Source organism: Calypte anna, chromosome 1, assembly GCF_003957555.1.
Source record: "Calypte anna isolate BGI_N300 chromosome 1, bCalAnn1_v1.p, whole genome shotgun sequence".
Lineage (NCBI taxonomy): Eukaryota > Metazoa > Chordata > Aves > Apodiformes > Trochilidae > Calypte > Calypte anna.
The window spans coordinates 123302389-123325675 of NC_044244.1; the positions used below are offsets into that span (position 1 = coordinate 123302389).

The 23287-nt window shown below is 39.6% G+C and overlaps 1 protein-coding gene across 6 annotated transcripts in view; it reads left to right on the forward strand.

Moving 5' to 3' along the window:
• The first annotated feature begins 762 nt into the window (after positions 1–762).
• AP1S2 (adaptor related protein complex 1 subunit sigma 2) overlaps positions 763–23287 on the forward strand; it is a 33731-nt gene continuing 11206 nt past the window's right edge. For 2 of the 6 annotated variants that reach the window (XR_003988584.1, XR_003988583.1), the window contains exons 1-5: positions 766–931; positions 2377–2555; positions 10535–10643; positions 11431–11568; positions 20611–20705. Coding sequence is in view for 4 of the 6 variants with exons in the window: in XM_030465559.1 (XP_030321419.1) it covers positions 2377–2555; positions 10535–10643; positions 11431–11568 (426 nt within the window). In the remaining 2 variants the exon portion in view is untranslated. Of the gene's footprint in view, positions 1000–2376; positions 2556–10534; positions 10644–11430; positions 11569–20610; positions 20706–23287 lie in introns of all 6 variants that reach the window. The other 4 variants (XM_030465543.1, XM_030465555.1, XM_030465559.1 and 1 more) reach the window with 3 other exon arrangements.

Sequence of the window (23287 nt, forward strand, 5' to 3'; positions counted from 1 at the left end):
GGACTCCCCCGGCGCGCGCCCCCGCCCCGGCCACGCGGGGAGCGCACGTGCTAGACAGCAACACACCAGGGGCGCAGGCGCGGCCCCGCCTTTCCCCACTGCCTCCGGGACGGAGAGGAGGAGGCGAAGGGGGGAAGAGGGGAAGGAGGAGCTACTCGGTCTCCCGGCGCCTGATTGACCGATGTCGTAACCCCAACTCCGTGCCCCGCCGGGCCATTGGCTGCTGGCGGACCGCTAAGCGCATCGCGCTGCCGGGTTGGCTGTTGCCGCGCCGGTGCGTTGCCCTATCCTAATTCGGGCCGCGGGGATGAGGTTCCGCCCCAGCTCCTCCTGCGCCGCCTTTCCCTCCCTCTCATTGGTCAATGCCTCCCTTTGCTCCTCCCACCTCCTCCGCCCTAAGCTTCCCCATTGGCTGCTTACGCCCTCCCTCACCTCCCCCTCCTCTTCTCGCATCACTGCGCAAGCACCCATATGTTCTATATCTCTCCCCTTATCTCCCCCTTCACCACCCAACAGCCCCCGTCCTCCCCGTTCCCTCTCCAGCCGAGATCCGATAAACTTTAGATGGGAGATGGGCGGGAGGGAGGGAGGGGCGTCCCGTGGGGGATACGGCGGAATCCCCGGGCCCCGCCCCTTTTTCCTTTCCCGCCCCGCCCTCCTCTCTGCTGGGAGCGGCGTCCGCCAGCCGGGCCCCGCCCCGACCTGCACTGCCCCAGCGGGGAGGGGAGGGGTGGACGGGGAGGCGCGCGCGCGCGCTCTCGCGCCAGGCTGGAACCGTGCGGCGTCTCCCGTCCCTCCCCTCAGTCCCGCTTGGCAGCCGCGGCGGCAGCAGTAGGAGCAGGAGCGGTACCCGGGGTAGCGGTGCCGCCGCCGTCTCTTCTTCCTCTTCATTCTCTTCACACACCCCCTCACCCCCTTCTCCCGGGGCACGGTGAGCACAGCCGCCTTGGAGACGGGCTCACCTCCCTCACCGCGCCGGGAAGCGGAGCCTGCCGTAGGGTGCGACGGGACGCGGGGGATGTTCTCCCCGCCATGGGGTTGCGCGACCCCCCTTTCTCCCCCCCGCCTGCTCTCCAGCCCGGGTCGGGGAGCGGCCGCGTTAGCGGCTGAGGGAGGAAGGAAGGAAGGGAGGGGGCGGTCAGCTGGCGGCTTTCCCCAGCTTACAGGCACACTGTGGCGGCTCCGGCTGCTGCACTTCCCCCCGACTCCGCACCCTGGGCTGGGACGGGCGGCGGCTGTCCCTCGCCGGGCGCTGGTTCCCCTTAAGGGTCGGGGCGGGCCGGGCCCGAACCTCTGCAGCTGCCCCTCATCTGCGCGGCCGGCGGCGGCTCTCGGGTAGCCCGCGACTGCTCCCGCCTAGGGAGGAGCCGCGGCGGCTGCTTGGGGAACCGAGAGGGTCGCCTGAAGGCAAAGGGATTGCGAAAAGGGAGGGGGAGAGCGAGTGTATGTTATGGGTTCCGGGGCGGCTGTGGGTTCCGAGGGCTGCCCCCACCGGAGGGAGCGCCCCGGTACCGCGGGTCTTGGGAGCTGGTGTTGCAGCCGCTGCTTCTTGTCTGTGGAGGCTCTGTTCGTACTTGTCACCCGGGACTAGGCTGGGCTTTTTCATCGTGTTTCAGGTCTGTCATATTGCCTGCGAAACTTCCTAAGCCCTGTAGAACTTTGAGCAAAAAAAGGAAAAGGAAAAAAAAGCCGTTTCCTCCGATGTTGCAGCAGCTGGAAAACACAGCCAACAAGTTCCTCTTAAAATATAATTGCAGCATCACACGTTTAGAGGAAGCGAGACCTGTAACATAGGACCGCAGGGAAAGCACTTAATCTCTTCTTTTGTGTAATGTGAGAAAAAAAAAACTAGGCTTTTCTGTGCCGTAGGACTCCCCATTAGGAGATTTAATGCGTTCTAAAGTGTCCTGAGGCTTTTCAGAAGGATCTTAAGTGCAAATTGCTCCTGCTATAAGGCTCTAATCCGGCGAATTGAAAGTGAGTTTGGGTATTTTGATCAGGCGGCTGTGCTCGTTTTTTTGTCGCTTTCCGAAATAAACGCAAATGCAAGCATACCAGTGCTGGACACGTTTTTTTTTTCTGATATCTGGGTGTGTTCGGTCGCTACCAGGTGGTTCTGACGCCCGTTTCTGAAACTTGTTTGCATCCTTTCCGCTGTCTTTGCTTTGACTGTCCTTGTTAAGCAGAATCCTTTGTATTATTGGTACTTCAGAATCTTGTGTAACATCTGCTACTGCTACAGAAATACATAATGGAGTTAGGGTTTTGGATGGCTATCTTGGTTCCTGTTTGGTTTTCTTCACAGAGATCTTTTTAGAAACAAGAGACTGAGATTAATACTTCTTTTTTTTTTTTCCCCTCCTTCTAATTCAACAGATGCAGTTTATGTTGCTTTTTAGTCGCCAGGGAAAACTGAGGCTCCAGAAGTGGTATGTCCCATTATCTGACAAAGAAAAGAAGAAAATCACAAGGGAACTTGTTCAAACAGTATTAGCCCGCAAACCGAAAATGTGCAGCTTCCTGGAATGGAGAGACCTGAAGATTGTCTACAAAAGGTTGTTCTGTCTCACTAACTTTGTAATTGCCATACATCACAAACACCTTAATAAGCAGCAAGCAAATAATGAAGGTTGATTTTTAAAATATTTTTGTTTGTTTGTTTTTGTTGACTTTTTTTTTCCTCTGCTGGTCTTGGAGTAGTCTGACTTTTCCCTTGCATCTAATTTGATAGCCAAGTAGGAATCATTCATGTGTGGAAAATCACTCATGCGTTTAGAAATATGCTGAAGAAAAGAAATGAGGTTTCCTTCTATTTTAATAAGGAGTTGTGGTTCTTAGTTCTCTGTTTAGATTCATGCACTACATAAATGTGTACAGCTATGAATCCTGTAAGATTTAACAAATGATAAAGAAAAACTAAATTTTATAAATATTTACCTTAGGCAGTGAATTCATAAATCACATGCGAATGTGACTTGCTTTTAAAGGCTCATAGAAATAATGAAGTAATTTTTTCAGAGTACCCAGTTTGGGTTTTTATAGTTTTTTTATTACTTTTTTCTATGAATAGAGAAATATGTTTCTCCTAGTTGAAGCAATCATGGATAGCTTTTTTTTTTTTTTTTTGGTGCAAGCCCTGTATAGTTTTCTTGGCAATAGTTTCTCACTTGTTCCCTAACTTTTCTAGTAATATTTGGCAAGAATTTTGTAGCTTTTTGCTGATCTTAAGAAGATATTAGAACACAGAGGTGTGAAAATAATTTTCTCCACAATAATCTTTATCCTGATTTGGTAGGCTGCATCTCTTCCAGCTAAAGCTGGTGTTACAAAACCTTGAGTTATGTACTTTCTCCAGTTAGTTATATCTTCAGATGGTAAGTAATTTGTGGCCCACAAAAAATGCTTCTGTATTCGTTTTGTAGGGAGGACAGAGAGAACTAGATCTGAAATACAGTGTTTGTAACTCTTTTCTGGTGTACCAAACGGGTAGAATCAAGAAGGTTTAAATGTTTTAAGTCCTGGTTTCAGGTATACAGTGGTGCATGTAACATCATGGACATGAATGTTACCAGCCTATCTAATGCATGTAGCTCATTAACACAGGGAGGAGAATAGAGGAATAATGTGTAAGGCTGTGCTTAAAGAAAGAATACACAGTGGGTTTTTTTTTCTTGGTTTCCTCACAAAACTTGTATATGAACGTAAAGGAGTTTGTTCAAATGCTCTGTGTGCTGCCTTACGCGATAATGCCTCCAAGTGGTCTTTCAGCTGAGCTTTTATGGGACTAGATCAGAAAAATTAGGCATGAGTAGGTCAGTCTGTTCCCTTCCTTGCCCAGTCTTGAACAGCAGTAGGTGTTTTGGTGGCAAGTTGATTCCACACAGCTTCTCTCCTTCCCTGTCAGTGTATTACTGTTAATAGCTGCTTTTCCTATCCATTTGCTTCTAGGGAATAAGTAGAAATTTGGGTACGACAGTTTTGAGTTGCTGACAGTTGTATTGTTAATGCATATTGGTAATGTACTGTGGGTCCTGTGCTCAAGGAGAAAAAATAAATTTGCTTGGAGATGTATCTAGACCATTTTGGGCTGGATATAGACTGCAGTCCATCTGCTAGACTGCTGGTGTGCACAGCTGACTGCAAACTGATCTGGCACATCTGGCTTATGAAAGCTTGCTTGAGATTAATTCGTCTCAAGCTAATGAGCATCTCTTATCTTGATTTACTTTGCTTTTTTGACAAGGCTAAAACATTAGAAGGACTCTGTATAAGAGATAACAGTTGAAATGCCTGTATCTGATAGAACTAACAGCTTTTAGGTTTGTGGGACAGTCAGTCTTCAGTCATCATGCTGTTACTAAAGTTGAAGGGTACCATCTAGTATGATTTCTTTAAAGGGAGATGTTACAGTTCAAAAGTAGGTAGTTCCTGGCAGACAACCATAGTAGTCAAAGTCTAATACTTTCTGAAAACAGGGTGACTGAAAGATCAATCTGTCTGCAGTGGCATTGGGTGGCTTGTGAAACTGCAAAAGGTGCTGCCAGTTGCTCGCAGATAAAAGGCTCTTCAGCCTCTCTATTAAGATCTGTTCTTGTCTAATCTATTCCTGGGAAGAATCTTGCTGGTGCTGGCATTTGTAGGTAGTGTTGTTGCACATAATGTGTGTGCATTTTGCCATTATGAGCCTTAAACTGCTGAAATTGTTGCACTGTTCTTGCCTTTGGAGCATATTTGCATGCAAGAGAGAATTGACCTGCATATTGCAACTTAAAGAATGGTTGGCATTATTAGAAGTATACACAGGGGTCTCACTGTGTCTTTTTCCAAGGACTGAATGAACTCAACTGGCAAACCAATAGCTGTGGCTACTTTCTGATACTTAACATTTATCAAGAAAGCTGGACTGTTTTCATCATCCTCCTAAGCTCAGTAGATGCTTTCTGACCTAAACTTCAAGAGACCAGAACTAAGCATCTTTAAAATTCATCTAAATGTGTGAATAACTTGTTTTCCTTGGTTACATACATGCAGCATTGATAATGGCTGCAAAATAGGGTCAATTATGGTTGCCTTCTTAATTTTTTTTTTTCTTCAGAATTATGAAACACATGGGGAAAGGTTCCCTGCTTTTGATGTGGTTCAAGAATTTGGATGTATGTATTCTGTAATTGGTTTGGAAAAGTTTTTCCACTGGTAGACACTAGAAGACTGAAAAATGATGTGAGCTTCTGACTTCCAGCGAGAGATAGAAATTTGAAGTGACTTGCTGGAAAAATAAATTAAAATACAGCAGGCCAACAGCTGCACTTTATGAAAATAGGGAATCAATCTGCAGACAGCTGATTGAAAACTTAGCAAACAGAATTCATTATTGTTTTTCATGTTCTGTCATTTTAAAAACTAGCTGTAGTAGTACTGGAGCACGTAATGTAGACGTTCATGCAGCTTTCCCGTTGGGACAGAGAAATGTGTTGAATGTTAACATTTCTGATTTTTCTAAAAAAGAAACTTGGGATGCTTTCCTTTTTTCTTTTTTTTTTTTTTTTTTTTTTTTTCCTTTACTATTTTAGCTTCGGGAAGTATTTGTTATTTTTATTGTGTAATATATTGCAATCATAAACAGAAATTTCAGAATAACTGATCTTATGTAAATTTTACTTTGTTATATTCAGGTTAACTGAAATCATGTGTCTTGATTACTCTTGGCTTGCTTTTATTTGTTAGTTTGGCACTGCATTTGCAGTATAAAGTTATACAACTGTCATAGCTTGTGCTGCCCTTAATGTCGTGGCATTCGTCTTATAGTTTAACATAAAATAACCACAATCCTAAGTCATGGTAAAGACAGAAAAATAAGTTTTAAAGCTTTCTTTTTATCTTCCTTCTGCTGAAAGAAACAACAAAGGAGCACATGCTGCAAGTAGGGTGCCTTTTGGGTTCAAAATACTTTGATGTAAGGTGTAGTCATGTGGCTAGTGGTATGTGACCAGCAGTTGACCTGCTTTCCATGTTTATGTAGGTCTTATCTGCCTGTTGTATCTGTTAAAAATGTTATAATGGTATTGATGAAGTGGCTCTGTGAAACAGACTGAATGCATTATATAGTGAATTAAGATGCTCAAGTTTATTTTAACTTGCTTAGGTCCTCTTTATACAGGATTTTGGTTCATGTGGCACTAGTGTGACCTCAGCATCAAAAAGCAACTTTTTCTGGTATAGTTACCACTACCAAGCTTATGTTTGTTTCTAAAAATAGTGGAGGCTGTAGGCTTGCTGAAGTGAGAAACTGTAAAAGAAACTTACCTTGGGTAGTGTTACTGCTTTCTATATCTTTAAATGGTGACTGATCTGCCTGTCCTAGAGTCTCAGGTCATGTTTAATAAAGTATTTAAGTTTTCTGGATGAAGAAAAAAAACAACCAAACAAAAAAATTTTGCCAAGAACAACTTCAGTAGTCCAAATTTTCACTGAGTCAGATATGGTAAACCATCACCAAACCCCAGATTCCTGGACTCCCGTAAGCACCTGTCTGCCTCTTAAAGGCAGCTTGGTTTTCATTCACAGTTTGGCTCCACTCCTGCCAGACTTTGAAGGCTTTAGATTTCTGCAGTTAGAATTTACATGCAGTGTGACTTAAATCAAGACAGCCTCATGGCTTGCAGCTTCCTCTGGTAACAGACTTCCAGGGATGACCTCAAGCGTGTGACTTGTCATCTGGTAGGAAAACACCACTAAACTGGTAGGATTTGCAAGCTGTTGTCTGTCTGCAGTGACCTGATTTCCCAGCAGAATTTCTGAGTGGTAGTGGAGAACTTTGCTGAAGCACTTCTTGCCAGTTGTGAGGCTCCCCACTACTGAGCTAGTACAACTTTTGGGGGGAGGTGCATGATCTTCTGTTTTCTTCCACAAAAAACACTAAAGCAGGAATTTGTATGAGTATTTACATCTCCTGTGTTTCCTTTCTGTTCTTACTACATTGTTAGGTGGTTTTCCCATACTGTTTTTAGTGCCTCTGTCTTTGGTCCCCATTTTGACCACTGGAACATGTTTATCGTGAAGTATTTCTTAAAATGAGTGTAAGGACCTGATATGGGGCTGAAGATTCTGCTACTAATACCTGCTGAGGAAAAAACCCCACAACCCTACACAATTGCAATAGGAATAAAAGGAGCAGACTGTTTCTTCCAGACTGCTACATTTGCTGTTTGTGGTGTGGCATACTTTACTGTTGGGATTTGCCTTTTCATTGGGTGCATTTGGATTTCTGTCAAGTACATTAGGAAGAAACAACACTTCTGCAGAGCAAAAATCCTTTTTTTTTCAGCCTGAGCACAGTGACCTGTAGGTCTTTGTATGGGCACTTTCCATGTAAGCTTCTACATTTAGCAAGACTTGTAGTTTATCTGCTGTATGCTATGTATGGACACTTCTCTTCTGAAGCCCTGGCCTGAAGATTAAAAAAAAATAAATTACATTTGCCTTTGAAAATTTTGGTCTGAAGAAAGGAATACCTTTATAGTATGGTTATGCCCTTTGCAATGATTATTTGTTATCTGATTTTGTTCTAGTTTGTTGAGTAGTGATCCATTAGTAGCAGTTGCTGCTTAAAAAAAGACTGAAAAATATCTATGTATAATGAATAAAGATACCCAGGCCTCCATTTTTTGTTAAGATACCCACCAAGTAGTTTTTGTTTCTTTATACTCTTTCTCCAAAACTGCAGTTGGCAGAGCTTGAATGTGTAATCTGCTTACTAGCTGCCAAATAAAGTATTTCAAAAGTATGTTTCTTTGAAACAAGGACCCTGCAAGCACTGGGAAAGTGCTGGGAAAGTATGTTAGATAATCTCTCTCACTCCCCCCTCCCCCTGCCCTCCTGTTTTTGGGGGATATTTGCATAAAATAGTTCTATGCATCAGAAGAGACTGTTAAGGCAGGTACAGAAGAATGGTCCCATGCAGATAAATTGCAAATATTTGAGTCAAATTTGACTCAATGAGGTTTGTTCATACATTATTCAAGTGTTTAAACACTGTAAGGGAACAGTTCAGCTACACCGGAGTTGTTCTTTTCTGCATATGAAGAAAGCTTTGTTTAGATGAATTCGGCCTGAGTGTTGTTCATAAGTGTTAATGTCAACTAATTTGCCAAAGCTCTTTTTTTTTTCCTAAAATGATATATAATAACATGGAGTTTGACTTGGAGATTTCTTAGAAGGTTGGGAAACATGCTTTTTCTTTATAGTATCACTTTCCAATACCTTTTAAGTAGCTTTGTCTAAAAGATGCCCTATACATATTGAACCTTGCAAGCTACTACAATGACTGTAAATGTTCTTGAAGAATTAATAAGGCAGAACTACAACATCATAAAATCAAATGAACTGGGCTTGTATAAGACTTCTAACGTGCTTGAAAAGTCAATATGGTGAAGAAATGAAAGAGCAAGAGAAGTAAAATGTTAAGTGCTTCAGATGAGGTGTCTTCCTCTTTTCCCTCATCATGTTTTGTAATGGGATGGAAAGCAGTTGAAGGCAGTATTTTTTTTCTGATAGTTCAAAACTATTGAATAAAAGTTACTCTGATTATTTGTTCATGAAGAAACCATAGCAGTTTGACTCAGCAGATTGTGTGGAGTGGTGACTTCCAGGTCTTAAATGATGCTAGCTAAGCAGCTGGTAGATTTCAGCATAGTGCAAAATACAACTTTTTTGCAGGACTTCTGGCCAAAGCCCTTGCCTTTTTCTTTGGGGGCTTACAAAGTCCTAGCTGATAAAATATATCCAAAAGTTAAAAGGCTTATTCACTGCTGTGTATGGGAAACAAGTTTGCATCTTAAATGTGACATTCACATCTGAATGACTTCTTTTTCAGGAGGGCTGGTTACTCACAGCCCATAATGTGGTCAGTTGTCTTCTCTGAACCAGGCTAACAAAAGCTCTTTCTGATTCATGTAAATTATCAGTTGCAACAGGTGTTACTTGAAATGTTATTTGTTCTGTGTGTGTCTGTTTGGCATAATGTTTTGGCACTTTAAAAAAGACTAAATGGGTTTTCTAGCTTTCATTGCTGGTTTTTTGGGTTTTGTTTTGTTTTTTTTGCAGTAGCTTTTTGGAACACGACATGAACGAGTGTATGGTAGCGCTCAGTAGAACTGTATAGTCTTTCTGTTAAAGTGGAATTCAAGATCATATCTGAAGTAAAGAATTTCCTGTCTTCCAGAGTGGAAATGGATTCCTAGAGTAGCTGATGACTTCTTGATAGTTTTGGTAGCTGATGACTTCTTGTTAGTTTTGATACCCGAACAGTTAAATGGTGATTGAGTTGTTGACCTAATAGCAATTGGGATATATGACATTAATGTTAGTTTTGGAGGTTTTTTGACACTTGTGAAATTCTCCATGAAGACTTCTGCAAGGTCTTTGACACAGTTCCCCACAGTATCCTACTCGCCAAGTTGTCGAGATAGAGATTTGATGGGTGGACTGTTCAGTGGATAAGGAATTGGCTGGGTGGTCACATCCAGAGGGTCAATAGCTTGAAGTCCTCCTTGGAGACCAGTGACAAGTGGTGTCCCTTATGGGGTCTGTACTGGGACCTGTACTGTTTAATATTTTTATCAGTGATTTAGACAGAGGAAGCAAGTGCACCATCAGTCTGCTGATGACTCCAAGATGAGAGGTGCTGTTGATAAGCAAGAGGGATGGGGTATCATCCAGAAGGACCTGGACAAACTAGAGAGGTGGGCCCAGGTGAACCTTGTGAGGTTCAACAAGGCAAAGTTCAGGGTCCTGCACCTGGGTCAGAACAGTCTGTACTATTAGAGGCAGAGGGAAGAGGTTTTAGAAAGCAGCCCTGCAGAAAAGGACTTGAGGGTGCTGGGGGATGAAAAGCCAGACAGGAGCCAGCAGTGCGTGCTTGCGGCCCAGAAGGCAATCACATCCTGGGCTGCACCAAAAGGAGCGTGGCCAGCAGATCTAGAGAGGTGATTCTGACCCTTTGGTCTGGTAAGACCTCACCTGGAGTACTGCATCCAGCTCTGAAGCCCTCAAGAAGGACAGACCTGATGGAGCAGGTCCAGGGGAGTGCCATGAAAATGCTCAGGGGGCTGGAACACCTCTCCTATGAAGACAGGCTGAGAGAGCCTGGAGAAAAGAAGTCTCTTGGGAGACATAATAGGGACCTTCCAGGACCTACCTGAAGGGTGCCTACAGGAAGGCTGGAAATGGATTGTTTACAAGGTCCTGTAGTGATAGTAGGAGGGGCAATGGCTTTAAATCAATGAAGAGTAGATATAGATTGTATGTTTCTTTACCATGAGGGTGGTGGAAAAATGGAATAGGTTGCCCAGGGGAGGTACTTGGGGTGTTATCCCTGAGTTCAAGGTGAGTCCTGATGAGGCTCTGAGGAACCTGATAAAGTTGAGGATGTCCCTGCTTACTGAGGGGAGTTGGACTAGGTGACCTCTAGAGGTCCCTTCCAACCCAAATCATTCTATGTTCTTATGCTAACGTTAGGATTATTTTGTTATTACAGATATGCAAGCCTGTATTTCTGCTGTGCTATTGAAGATCAGGACAATGAACTTATAACTCTGGAAATAATTCATCGCTATGTAGAACTTCTTGACAAGTATTTTGGCAGTGTGAGTTAGTAATTCCTTTTTAATTTTTAGAGATTACATAATTTTGTTTTACTTCCACAGCACCTAAATACCATGATCAATTAGGGATTGAAAAGGTGTATCTAACACACTTTTTTGTAGCTTGCTTGGCCAAACTAAATTGATAGTTGTCTATCTAACTGTTAAAATGCATAATTACATTATTTATTTTGAATAAGAACTGGTATTAATCTGATTTTAATTGCCTGTATTTATTTAATTTCATAGTAGTCTCACTTGATGTCATATAAAATCTTATCCTTAGCTTTCCATTTAGGTGCCCAACTTTCTTGTTACTGGCACTGCTCAAATATGTGAGCACTTCTTAAACTTGCTTCTGAAGGAGGCAGTTGGTTGTGAACTAGCCAGAGGGGTAAGAAAAGACAGACATCTACTTAATCAGACAGCAAACACTTTTTAAAAATGAAAACTCTTTTCAAAGAAGTTATTGTAACTGTTTTTAACTCAAGCAAAAGAAAAAAAATACTTTGTATTCAGTTTTTTTCTCAAGGGGCTGTTGTTTGGGGTGTTTTGTTTGTTTGTTTTTGGTTGGTTGGTTGATTTGGTTTGGTTTTTGGTTGATTTTTTTTTTTTGGTTGGTTGGTTTGTTTTGTGTTTGTTGCCCAGTTTCTTAAAAGGTTATAGTTAGTATCTTGATTTGGTGAACTTTGGTGAAACTGTGAACAAATGAAGTTTTTGAGAGGATAGTAGGATAGATAGTAGCTTTTCATTTTGCAATAATGCTTGCTATTCTTGATATTTATTTTAGGTATGTGAACTTGATATCATCTTCAATTTCGAAAAAGCCTATTTCATTCTGGATGAGTTCCTTTTAGGAGGGGAAGTTCAGGAGACTTCCAAGAAAAATGTTCTCAAAGCCATTGAACAGGCAGACCTTTTACAGGAGGTAAGCAAATTCAGGTTCTCTGGTCCAAGTATCAGTGTGATAGGTTGTGACTAGAAAAAGCTCTGTGTCTCTAAGCTTGAAGAAGGTGCTTTTTAGCATGATAAGCATGTAGTTTCTATTTAGTTGTCCTAATAGTGCAATACAACAAAGTTATCTGCTCTTTACTTTTGTTTGGCATGTGTATATTGTAACCTTCTGTGATTTTGCATTTTGCTAAGAATGCAGGTGGATGTTTTATGTGTGTACCTAGATAAATACAGTTCATGCTGCTTTAACTTAGTTTTGTTCACGTGTCTTTCATTTCTTCATTTTATGAATAAACCATCAGTGTTTTTGTTGTACCTGATGCATGTTCACTTCTTTACTGTTTCATTGCTGAAATACAGAAGCTAGCCTATCTTCTTTGAGGCTCATTCAGGTATAGTTCTTATTCTAAAGACCTGCCTTTCTGCTATAGGTTGCTTACTCTGGCATATTTCTGTCTTTTAAATTGTCAAAGCAGCAGCAGTAGTGCTATAGAAACCTAGAATTAAATATAAGAATATTTATTTTTTTCACTTTAAATGCTTTTCTTGTTAATAACTAAAAGATCACACTTCTACTGTTTTTCTGTGGAAAATGTTTGATGGGAAGGAGCCCAGTGGTATAGAAGAAATTAGTATAATTTCCTCGTGTTTCTCCATCCTATTGGTTTTGGTTGGCTTTTTTTACTTAATTGGCATAGTCTTGATCCTTAAATGTCTAAATAGAAGTCAAAAAATTCTGTTATGCTGGAAGAATCATCAGTCTTGTGTGCAAGTCAGTGGAACATACAATTTAATTTAATAGAGATGGTGAACCTTATGTTTTAAATGTACTGAGGGTCACTGGTGAAGTTCTCTATAAATCTTCTCTATTTTTTCCCCATGTGTGAACCTTCAGTTTGTTATTTTGCCCTGTGAGTTAATTGCTTGGTTCTCTTAAACTTTCTGTGTTCCACTTGCTACTCTTTTTTTATTGAACACGATATTAATAGGATGGGGAAACACCTCATGTTCCCTTGTAGTTGTCTTTAATCCTTTCATAGCACAGGCATATCCACAATACCTTAAAGTTCTTATCTAGTTAGTGTCATGAACAAGGTCAGCCATTAGACACAGATTGCTGCCCTTTTTTTTTCTAGGAAGGAAATACATTCACTTACTTACCACTTGTCTCCTGTTGTGGTCTTTGTTAAGCTCTTACATCCTTTTAGAAGGAATTATCTTCACCAGAAGTCCTGTAGCAGTTTACAAAGTGGGGGTGGGAGGGAGTAATCCATTTATTCTCTTAAAATCTTTTGCTCTTCTTTATGAGAAACATGTAAAAGATCAGTTACCTATTCCAGTCTGTCTCCTGCAAATACACAGTGAATTATATAAAAAAATAGAATTGCTGGTTTTTTTTCTTGCTCTCACTGATTTTGAATTTTATTTTCACCATTTCCTTAGGGCTTTTCTGAAACAAAAATGCATTCTACCTCTGGGAATGAATTACTGATTTTCTATCCAAATGATAGCTTTACTCTGATTGCCTTTCCTTTCCCCATCTCTGGGATTCTCAGTTCAGTCAAGGTTTATTGAATCTCTTCTGATTACACTGGAATGTAACAGTTTATCATAGCAACACCATAGTCTTGTTTGATTTTTGTTTTTCATTCTTAGCTATATTATATTGACTGTTGATCAAGTATAAAACTACTCCATATATATAATTTTTAGTTTATAAAACCTGTAAAAATCTGAGTTCATGTTTAAACTGGAATTTAATAAAGTTGGACTCTGCAGAGGTTTGTTTTTGTAGCAACTTCTGCTGTGTGCATGCCAAATTTGATGAGAGTTGTTAAAATAGTAGTTTGTCACAACTGGAGAATGTTTGGTACTTTCAGTTAATTTCTGCCTCTTGGAATGCTTCAAAGCTAGCAGAATGAAATGTAGTTTGATTCCAAATACAAGTAATTTCTACCAGAGGGTCCATGTATGTGTTTTGACCATTTCATATTCTAATTATATGCAACAAAAGGACTTTTATCTGGCCCTGAATAGTCACTCATATTGGACTAATTTAAAAATTACTAATCAGTGTTGCGTACACAACATCATTAATTACTAATTACATTAATGTATGAAGAACTTTAAAGATTAAAAGCTGTACAGGATACTTAAACAAAGGAAAATCATTACAAATACATCAAGTGGCTATTTGTGTGATATTAGAAGAAAATATGCAGAGGCATAAATTGCTGAATAGTGAATTAGTTTTTAATAGCCCTCCCTGCTTCCATTTTCTGTGGCAATTTTCCAGGATGTGCTTCTGTTTCTGAGCTCCTACTTCAGTTGGTCATTAAGTTCTTGGTGCTGTGCAGTCCACTTATTGCTAGAGGTCCTGTGACTGAAACATACTAACTTTTTATGCCTTTCCACCCTTTCTTGTTATCTCTTCCTTCCCTATGCCCTCCCACTACCACCTAAAACTCACCAATAGTCAGGTTTCAGTACTGGCTGTGTTATTCATATGAATGGTAGGAAAAACTGATTATTCCAGTGCTTCCATACTTTATTGTAAATCCTTTCAAGAAATACTTTTGTTCAAAAGAATGCTGTCACTTGTTTGGTAATTTTTTATATCTTGCTTTCTATAGAACTTTTGAATGCTTAACTAGTACTTAAAGTATGCATTTTTAAAAAGGTGGGTTTTTTACTTATGTCAACAATTTAATTATATTGAGAAAATAAATTTGGCAGGTGCAGGATGGAACGTATATCCTCTAACATGAGTTACATACATGTGGTGCATGGAATAGCTAGAAGATATTCCTGTGCATGGTTTCATGATGCTAAATTATTTAATGCATGAAACTAGCAAGAAAATGCATTCTGTGAAAAAGGAAGGATCTGATTTTTGCTTCACTTAAAGTGTAATTGCTGTGGTTTTATTCGATTGCCCAAGTAATGCAGTGTGGTGCTTGGAAGTTCGTGGTCATTCACTGTGCTAAAACACTAAAATGAAGGAGTTAATTCTCATCTCTAAAATGGGCAGTTTGGTGTATATTTAAAACCAAAACTGTACATACTTGCTTATCCTCAGGAGAAGTATAAAAAAAGTTCCTGAATTTTGGCTTGGAGTGAAAATTTGTAATTGTTATTCATCCTATGTAATTTTTTTGAAAGTATTTCAGAAATTATCCCTATTTTGTCCACCTCTACTTTTTGTAGGGTGTGTATTTGTTCTTTAGTATTTGATCACAGAATATCTAAAATATTTTAAAATATCTTTTGAAAGATGTATCTTAAGAAAAAGGTCAGTGGATCTGTTGACAGCACTTCTTTGTTTCTATCACTGCTTTAGTAATGATCAAAAAAATCTAGAAGCTATGTCAATGTTTTTTCTTAGGCTCTTGCAGTTTGGCCTCAGTTATTTGAAGCCCCCACCTCATCCAGTATCCAGAAGGGTGCTTCAGTTGGTATTGTCAGCTGACAGATGCTTAGGGTTGCTAACTTGTAGACTAAAGCTTTTCATTATAGAGTGAACATTTTGGAAAGTAAGAATTTGGTGAATTTCCTACAGATGCCGAGATGTTTTTTTCATGAGGATCAATTATGCTGGCTGGAATTTATAGGTTTGAAGTGGAGAGATGGTATTAGGTTGCCCTTGAAGATACATATGACAAAATAAGGAAATGTTAGCATTAGCAATGACAAAAGAAAATCTCTTGATACTTAAGCCTGGAGTGGGTGGGAGAGTAAGGTGTTGTGTCTGATATAGGAAGCAGCCTTTGTAAGCACCTGCTTCTTCCTGTCTCTGGAGAAGTTTAGCATAATTAGTTCAGTTTTTAATTACTGTTAGCTCTTGGACTATGGAGAAAGACTGCCTTCACAAGTTGGCAGTGACATAATTTGCCTTGGTTCAACTTGCATTTCACTACATGAGAAAGAAGAATGAATAATGAAATCAGTTATAATGGAGACCTGAATGCCTTGAATTATGGTTTGATCTTCATGTGTAATATCTGGCTCAGTTTCAGATGGCCAGGTTAATACTGCAGTTTTTAAGATGTACTTGGTTTTAGGTGCAGATAATGATCTGTAATTACAATTTAGAAGATACATATGTGTAGTTATGAGAGTTGCCATGATTAAGAAAAGGGATATATTAGTTTAATATTTAAGGATAAGGAAATAGCAGTGATACCAGTAGATAGGTAATCCCTCAAAAACTGTAGAAGATACAGTAAATTTTGGTAGTGTTTTTGGAGCTGATGCTCTTTTAAACTGCATTTCAGACTTCAGTCCCTGAAGGATATTGGATATGTAGAAGGAAAGAGGTTATATTGCCATTTGATTGTCAGATATGTCAGTTTATATTGAAGGTATTGGCACTGATGCACTGATAAAAAAAAAGTGAGCTTGCTTATGGTGTTGGTTCTAGACATTATTTAAGAACCTAGAATGAAACTATTCCTGGTTTTATGTTGTAGGTAAAGTCTATACATTAGCAGAATAAGTCAGTCCAATTTGGTAGTGTAAATACAAAATAATGAGTTTCCTTTTGAGATATGTTTCTTAATTTTGTTCATCAAAATACAGGTACTTTCTAAGTAGTAGATGAGGAAATGCATGTGTGTGGAAGTGATTTTTTGTGAGATAGTTTGAGTGTTAGGGGTAGTTTTTTCCTTTTTTCTCTGGAATAAAAAGTTGAATTTTTTGTTCTTAGATTAGTGTTGTCTGTCACAAAATGTAGCATTCAAAACCAAGATAGAGCATATCAGGTATGAGTGAAGAGATCAGTTGCATTTGTGATAATTTTTCCACATCAATTAAACAGGATTATTACTTTTTGAGTGAAATAGCCTTTGTATATGTGCTAGACTACAGTTGTGCTCTGTAACATTGTATATATAATATGCTTCACTTTGGAATAATGTTAATGTACATCATCTTAAAAAAAATTACCCTGTTGTTCAGTTATGGGTTATTTTTGTGGCCATAAAAACTACATTGCTTCTTGAATCCAGTGTTCACAGAATGGACACCAAGCAGATGCTAAAGTTACAAGTGTCTTACAGTGGGGAAATGTGCAAGGAAATTGGAAATATACCAGTTATATTTCCAAGACTTATTCTTGCTATCATGTATTGTTTGTGTGTGTTTTGCATTAATTAGTTTGCTCATTGGAACATTCTGTTCAAGTAAAAAGTGGCTTAAACCTGGAAGTTCCTACAGATTGGAAAAGGGAAAACATAACCTCCTCTTTAAAAAAAGTGAGCAAAGAAAACCCAGGGAACTACAGACCAGCCAATCTCACCTCTGTGCCAGGTAAAATCATGGAGCAAATCCTCCTAGCATCTGTACTAAGGCACATGAAAAACAATGGGGGGATTAGTGACAGCTTGGTCACCAGTGGCTTCACTAAGGGTAAATCATGCCTGACAGATATGGTGGCCTTCTATGACAGAGCTAAGCTCTGGTAGATGGAGGAAAAGCAACTATCATCTATCTGGACTTGTCTAAGGCATCTGACACCGTCCCACATGACATCCTTGTTTCTAAAGTGGAGAGACATGAATTTGACAGCTGGGCCACTCGATGTTTAAGGAACTAGCTAGAAGGTTGTACTCAGGGTTGTGATCAGCGACTCAGTGTCCATCTGGAGACAAGTGGAGTTCCTCAGGGGTCTGTTCTGGGCCAGTTAAGTGTTTAACACCTTTGTCAAGGACAGAGGCATGGAGTGCACTCTCAGTAAGTTTGCTATGGCACCAAGCTGTGTGGTGGGTTCATTTGAGGGAAGGAATACCATCCAGAGAGACTTTAACAGGCTTGAGAAATGGGTCAGTGCAAACTGCGTCAGGTTCAGCAGGTCCAAGTGCAAGGTCCTGCTTCTGGGTCAAACCAATCCCAAGAACAAGACGTGGGTACAGAGAAGATTGAGAGTAGACCTGAAGAGAAGGACTTGGGGGTGTTGATGAAGAAGCTCACCATGAGCCAGCAGCATGGTCATGCAGCTCAGAAGGCCAACTGTGTCCTAGGATGCATCAATAGGTGCATGGCCAGCAGATTGAGAGAGGTGATTCTCTCCCTCTACTCTGTGCTTGTGGGACCCCACCTTGAATACTGCATCCAGTTCTGGTGTTCCCACCGTGAGAAGGACATAGATCTGTTTAAATGAGTCCAGAGGAGGGCCACAAAGAAGATCCAGGATCTGGAGCACTTCTGCTATGAGGAGAGGCTGAGGGAGCTGGGATTCCTCAGCCTGAGAAGATTTCCGAGGGCCTTATAGGTGCCTTCCTGAAGGGAACCTATAGGAAGTCTGGAGAGGGACTTTTCATAAGAGTGTCCAGTGATAGGACAAGGGGGAATGGTTTTAAACTCAGGAGAGTAGGTTTATACTGGATATTAGGAAGAAGCTCTACGGTATGAGGCTTGTGAGGCTCTGGAACAGAGTGCCCAGAGGAACTGTGGATGTCCCCTCCCTGGAGGGGACAAGGTTGGTTCAAGGTTAGGTTGGATGAGGCTTTGAGCAACCTTGTCTGGGTGTCCCTGCCCAGGGCAGGGAGGTTGGAGTAGATGATCTCTAAGGTCCCCTCCAAGTTAAGCCATTCTATGAGCTGGTTCTGAGAATTAGTGGTAGAAACTGCATTTCTGTTTTTCTCCCAAGTAGGAATCGAAAGATGGAGAAGTTAAGAAGTTATTGAAAAAGTGGCATTGAGTATCCAGGAAGTTATCATATCATACTTCTCTCCCCTCCCATTTTCAGGCTGCTTTTTTTCAGATAACTTAAATGCTTTACTGGTCTATAAGTGAGTCTATTAATTCTTTTTAAAAAAATGCAGGTCAGTATCTTTATTCTCTTTGTGAAGTTTCTTGCTTTTCTAAATGTATCATGATTTCTAGGAGTTCTAGATTTGCAGGCTGTGATTTCTAAATACTGGAGAAATCCAGTTGTCTTTCTAGATACATGTCATATCCTAACCCATCCTTGAATTATAAATTGAAATGATAAAAAGCAACCTGGGTTTTACCTTAGCAGCTTTTGTGTGCATCTTTAAAATACTGTTTTAGTACATCTGTCTCCATACTATTTTGTTTTCCTGGCTGCTTAATGTCTATGCACAAATATGTGAGTAATCTTAATTCTATTAAAGAAATAAAAATGCCAATTTAGAAGGTCTTAAGAATCAAACTCCTGTGAGGAAGGTGTTCCATATAGCTCTTCAGTATGCATGTGGTCAGTTTAGTAAATGAAAACATTAGGAATTTGAAATTATAAGCAAGGCAAATTATTATCAGTGAAGTCCTTGCTGTCTGGCAACTATTCAGTACCCTCTCTGGTGTGAATTTCACTACTAAACAACAACATGCACTTTGCAAAACTACCTGTGAACTTCATCATTCATGGATGCAAGCAATCATTATAGAAATGTTGTGGGTAAATTAGTGGTGCAGCAAGTTCCTCATAGATTATAATTCCATTAAGTGTATTTATTATCTATACACTGAACTGATTTTCCTCCAGAGATATGCTTTTGTTGCCATCTATAGAAGTGCTGTGTCAGGGTGATACAATGAAAATTCTGGCACTGCTGCATTTGTCACAGCTGTTTTCTGGAGCTCAGTTGTGTGCTTTTGGTCAATAAACATTGAATTCAATTAACAGTTGCAGAAGACTGCTTGACAGTAAGGAGTATCTTATCTTCAAAATTAGTCTGAATAAGCACATAATCTGCATTTTAATAGAACGCGTTCCCTGAATCTGGCAGAATGCTGAAAAAGAGTGTTGTTAATATTTGAACCTTGAGATAGTGAGGACAAAATTCCATTTTTACTGTGGAGCTGTCTGAGATGATGTGTCATGTTGCAGTGCTACTACCCTTTCCTAAAATCCCCACTGCCTGTGAAGATGGTTTTAGAGCATCACAGAATAGTAAGTGAAAAGAATATGAATGCCCCCGGGATGCATTCCATTGTGTTTGGTTTTTAGATTCTCATTTCTCTGTTGTGCTACCTATGTGTTGTACAGATGTCAGGTGCATTGCTGGTATGTGTTTTGGGGCTCTTAATTCTTATTTTTCAAGGGAGAAGCTGTGTTTCTACTTGCCTAGCTGTCTAGCAACAGTGGTAGTTTTGGTAATGGATATCAAGGTGCATTAAAAGTCTGTATATTTTCAGTCTTACTTTGAAAATTTTAATGTAAAAAGGCAAAAAAAGAAAACTGAGCAGACCTATTGTTCATAGCTCTTTGAAAAACCTGAGTATGTTTGATTAACAGATGAATTAAAGTGAAAAGTGTCCTATTTTTTGCACCAAGCATTACCACATGAAAGAGACTGGTTTATCACATACTCAGCAAGCAACAATGACAAAATAGTAAATATGACTACATAGCTCTTGATACAAGTATTTAAAATTACTTCAGGTAAATAAGTTGAATGATACTCCCCTTCATGGAACAAACCTTACCTTAATACCTTTGTAACAATGCTATATGAAACTTGGTCACTGAATTAAATATCTGTAAATTTGGTAGCATCATACTCTATTATGCTTTCAGTCTGTTATAATAATTAACAAGTTCTCCCTTAATAAAAATCTTTGAATTAATATTCCTTCAAGTACATGTGAAGCTTTCTAAACAACTCTAAAACAACTTTCTAAACAACTCTTTTATTTATTTAAAGGTACTAGTATTCTTGTTAAGAAATGAAAATTGAGAGGTTTTTTAAGTGCATCTGCTTGGAGTCTTTGAACAGATTTTTTACTGATGAATTTTTGTTTGCTTTCTTATCAGTGGACTTTCAGTAGGACCTAGTAAAATTGTATTAAGTTAAAGAATAACAATAGCTGCAACACATTTGAGTGAAATAACTGAATTTACTTTTGTATATAGTTTAGAAAATTGTATAAGTTTCTTAAAAATGGAAATAAGCTCTAAGTAATTGGATGGGTATTGTGGTGTTTTGTTGTGTTTGTTTTGTTGATTAAGTAGTCGGTATTACATTTTCACTGCTGCTTGATTTTGTGTTTGTAGAGCCAGAATGAAGACTGGGGAGGTTTGTCTGAGGATATCTTATGATTAAGAGCAATCTAAGGCATTAGCCCTTTTGACCCCCATCTAAATGATTGGTAACTACCAAGTTTACCATTTTGGTGGCATGGATTAAATGGGTGCTATGCAAAGACTGCTGCACGTTTAATTAAGTCCTTGCAAGGGTAAACAGAAAATGGGTGATGGGCTTCCCTTTCTGCAACATTTGCATGATGATCTTTTGAAGAGTGCTTTGAGTGTTCCCTCTTATTTTCCTTTTTTATACTAACTGCATCAACTTGAAGCATCTGACTTCTACTAGCTTTCTTTGGTGTTAATTATTAAGTGGGATAATGCAAGTTAGAGAAACGGATACCAAAACTAATAACTAAAGAGATGTTTGGCTTTGTTTACTTACAATCAACCCATGTAACGTGTATTTACTGGAAAATGAGCTGTTTACATCTGCTGTACAAAGAAAATGGGCCCTAAAAAGACTGAGTGCTGCTGTAATTGACTGTGTATCAAGTGCCGGATGCTGCATGACAAAGCAAAGCTTATTTGCATATATAGTGCATTGCAACATATTTTTTCTCCAAAGTGTAAGTGGAGTCCTACTAATAAAGGTAAGAATTTTATTTTGCATAAGACAAGATAAAACACACAAGAAAGTGTTTTGCTGGAGAAAACTTAATTAGTTCACTGCTTGTTTGATATAGTGATAAACAAATATTTCTGTAAACACATTAGCTTTTGTAAAGTGGAACTGCAGTAGAAGTTCTAATTTTGTGTGCAGCTTTAGAAATACCAGATTTTAGTTTCCAGATAAAGGAAAATCATTATAATAGAAAAAAAATTTTGTAACATTCAAAATCAAATCATGTGTTGGTGTGTGGGTATTTTTACAATTTAATAGTTGCACAGTATATGATATTACTGCTGATCTTTGGGGAGTGGGAAGAATTATATATTTAGGACAGCCAACAAGTCATTTGTTCAAAGTAGAATTTCATATGAGTTTGGACATTCTATAACAACAGTAAGAAAACCTAAATTCTCAGGCTTGATTTTTTCCAGTTTTTTTTCCTCATGTTTCTTGCTTTATCTCTCCTCTTCATGATAACAAGTTCATATAAAAAGAGGTGTGATTCTCATGGTGAGGTTAGTATTATTACTCTGAATGTAGAAGTTTCCTTGTGGTTAAAACTTACTAAGTTATTGATATTGTTTGGGACCTGCTAAGCATAGAGATTTTACTTTGGAGTCTTAATCTTTTTTATGGTCTTAGATGGCTACAAAGACCAATTCTGGAGCATGCAAGCTCAGGGTCAGAGAATTTTGTGTGACTCCAGTTCACTTGTCTACAGTATGGCCCTGATGAATGCTAAGTATGGGCACAGATCTTGTTGAAGAAATGTGCTTTTTACTTAAACAGTGGCATTATCAGATGCCTATGGGATGCTGCTTACTGTCCAGTACTGTTTCCTGGAAGGAGTGAAGTAAGAGTTTTTGTGTGCAGAGCTTAATGTACACTGTTGTCATGACTCCAAGGAATATGGAGAAACAGGGATGGCATCTGCTGGGTTGAGTGGAGAGGGACAGAGATAGTTGCACGTACTAAGAGAAGAGGATAGTTTGCCTGCTGGAAGGAGCTGCAGCTTTTATATAGGAGTGAAGATCATCTGTGGCAAAGAAAGATCACCAGAGGTAAAGAAGCTTGTCTTTGGGCAAGGGGAGGAATTTAACTCGCACACCTTTTGTGCTTGGATTAACTTGATATTCAACTGGTGGGTTGTACAGCTTCAAATTACTTAATCTGTGCATAAGCAAACAATAAATGAATAGAATATGGGGCTTTTGAGGGTTTGTTCAGAGAGATTTGCTTGTAAACTGGGGTGCTAAGTTCTACATGTTCTATGTGACAAGTGTAATAAGCCACATATTTAGAATTAGTTGATTCCATGCAGAATTTGGTTAAACTTCAGGCTAGCCTTTGTTGAAAAAACAAAAAGGCATAGAGGAATATGGAGTGAAATCTTGTTATTCTACACTCAAGTTCTACTGCATAGACCCTATGCATTCTATCAAGAGCAGTTTACAGGTGGTAAAATAATGGTCTTGAGTCAGGGTGCAGTTTTCTCATCACCTGAAACCATGCTGACAGTGACTCTTGTTGAGAAGGTCAGATCCATTCCTGTTGCCACCTTTGTGTTGGCAGTTGTGTTGATCCACTTGCCCTGTGATTATGTGGCTTCCAGTTTGTGCAGTAAAACCTAAGAATATGCAAAGGACCAGGAGGGAAATGCCAGGAGGGTAAAAGCAGTTGCATTGAGAACACCAGAAAAAGGCAGTGGCTTTTGGTAGCTAAAGCTAATGGTGTCATTAAAATTGCTTTATTTTCAACAACTCACAGTGTATCTAAGTTTTAAAAATCCAGTCAGTGTTCCCCATAGATCTTGTCTTGACTCATGTCTGCTGTGAACCCCCAGGTCAGGTAGCATTGTTAGGTCAGTTCTGATTTTTTGTGTTGAGTCACAGGACTGTGGTAAGGAGCTTCAGGAGCAATATTGACTTAGAGTTTTCAGTTGTCCTTTCCCTCTTTTATGTGATGCAGGAACTATTTATATGACCATTCTGGAACTGAATTTCAGGTCCATTTAAACTGATCCAATTTAATCTG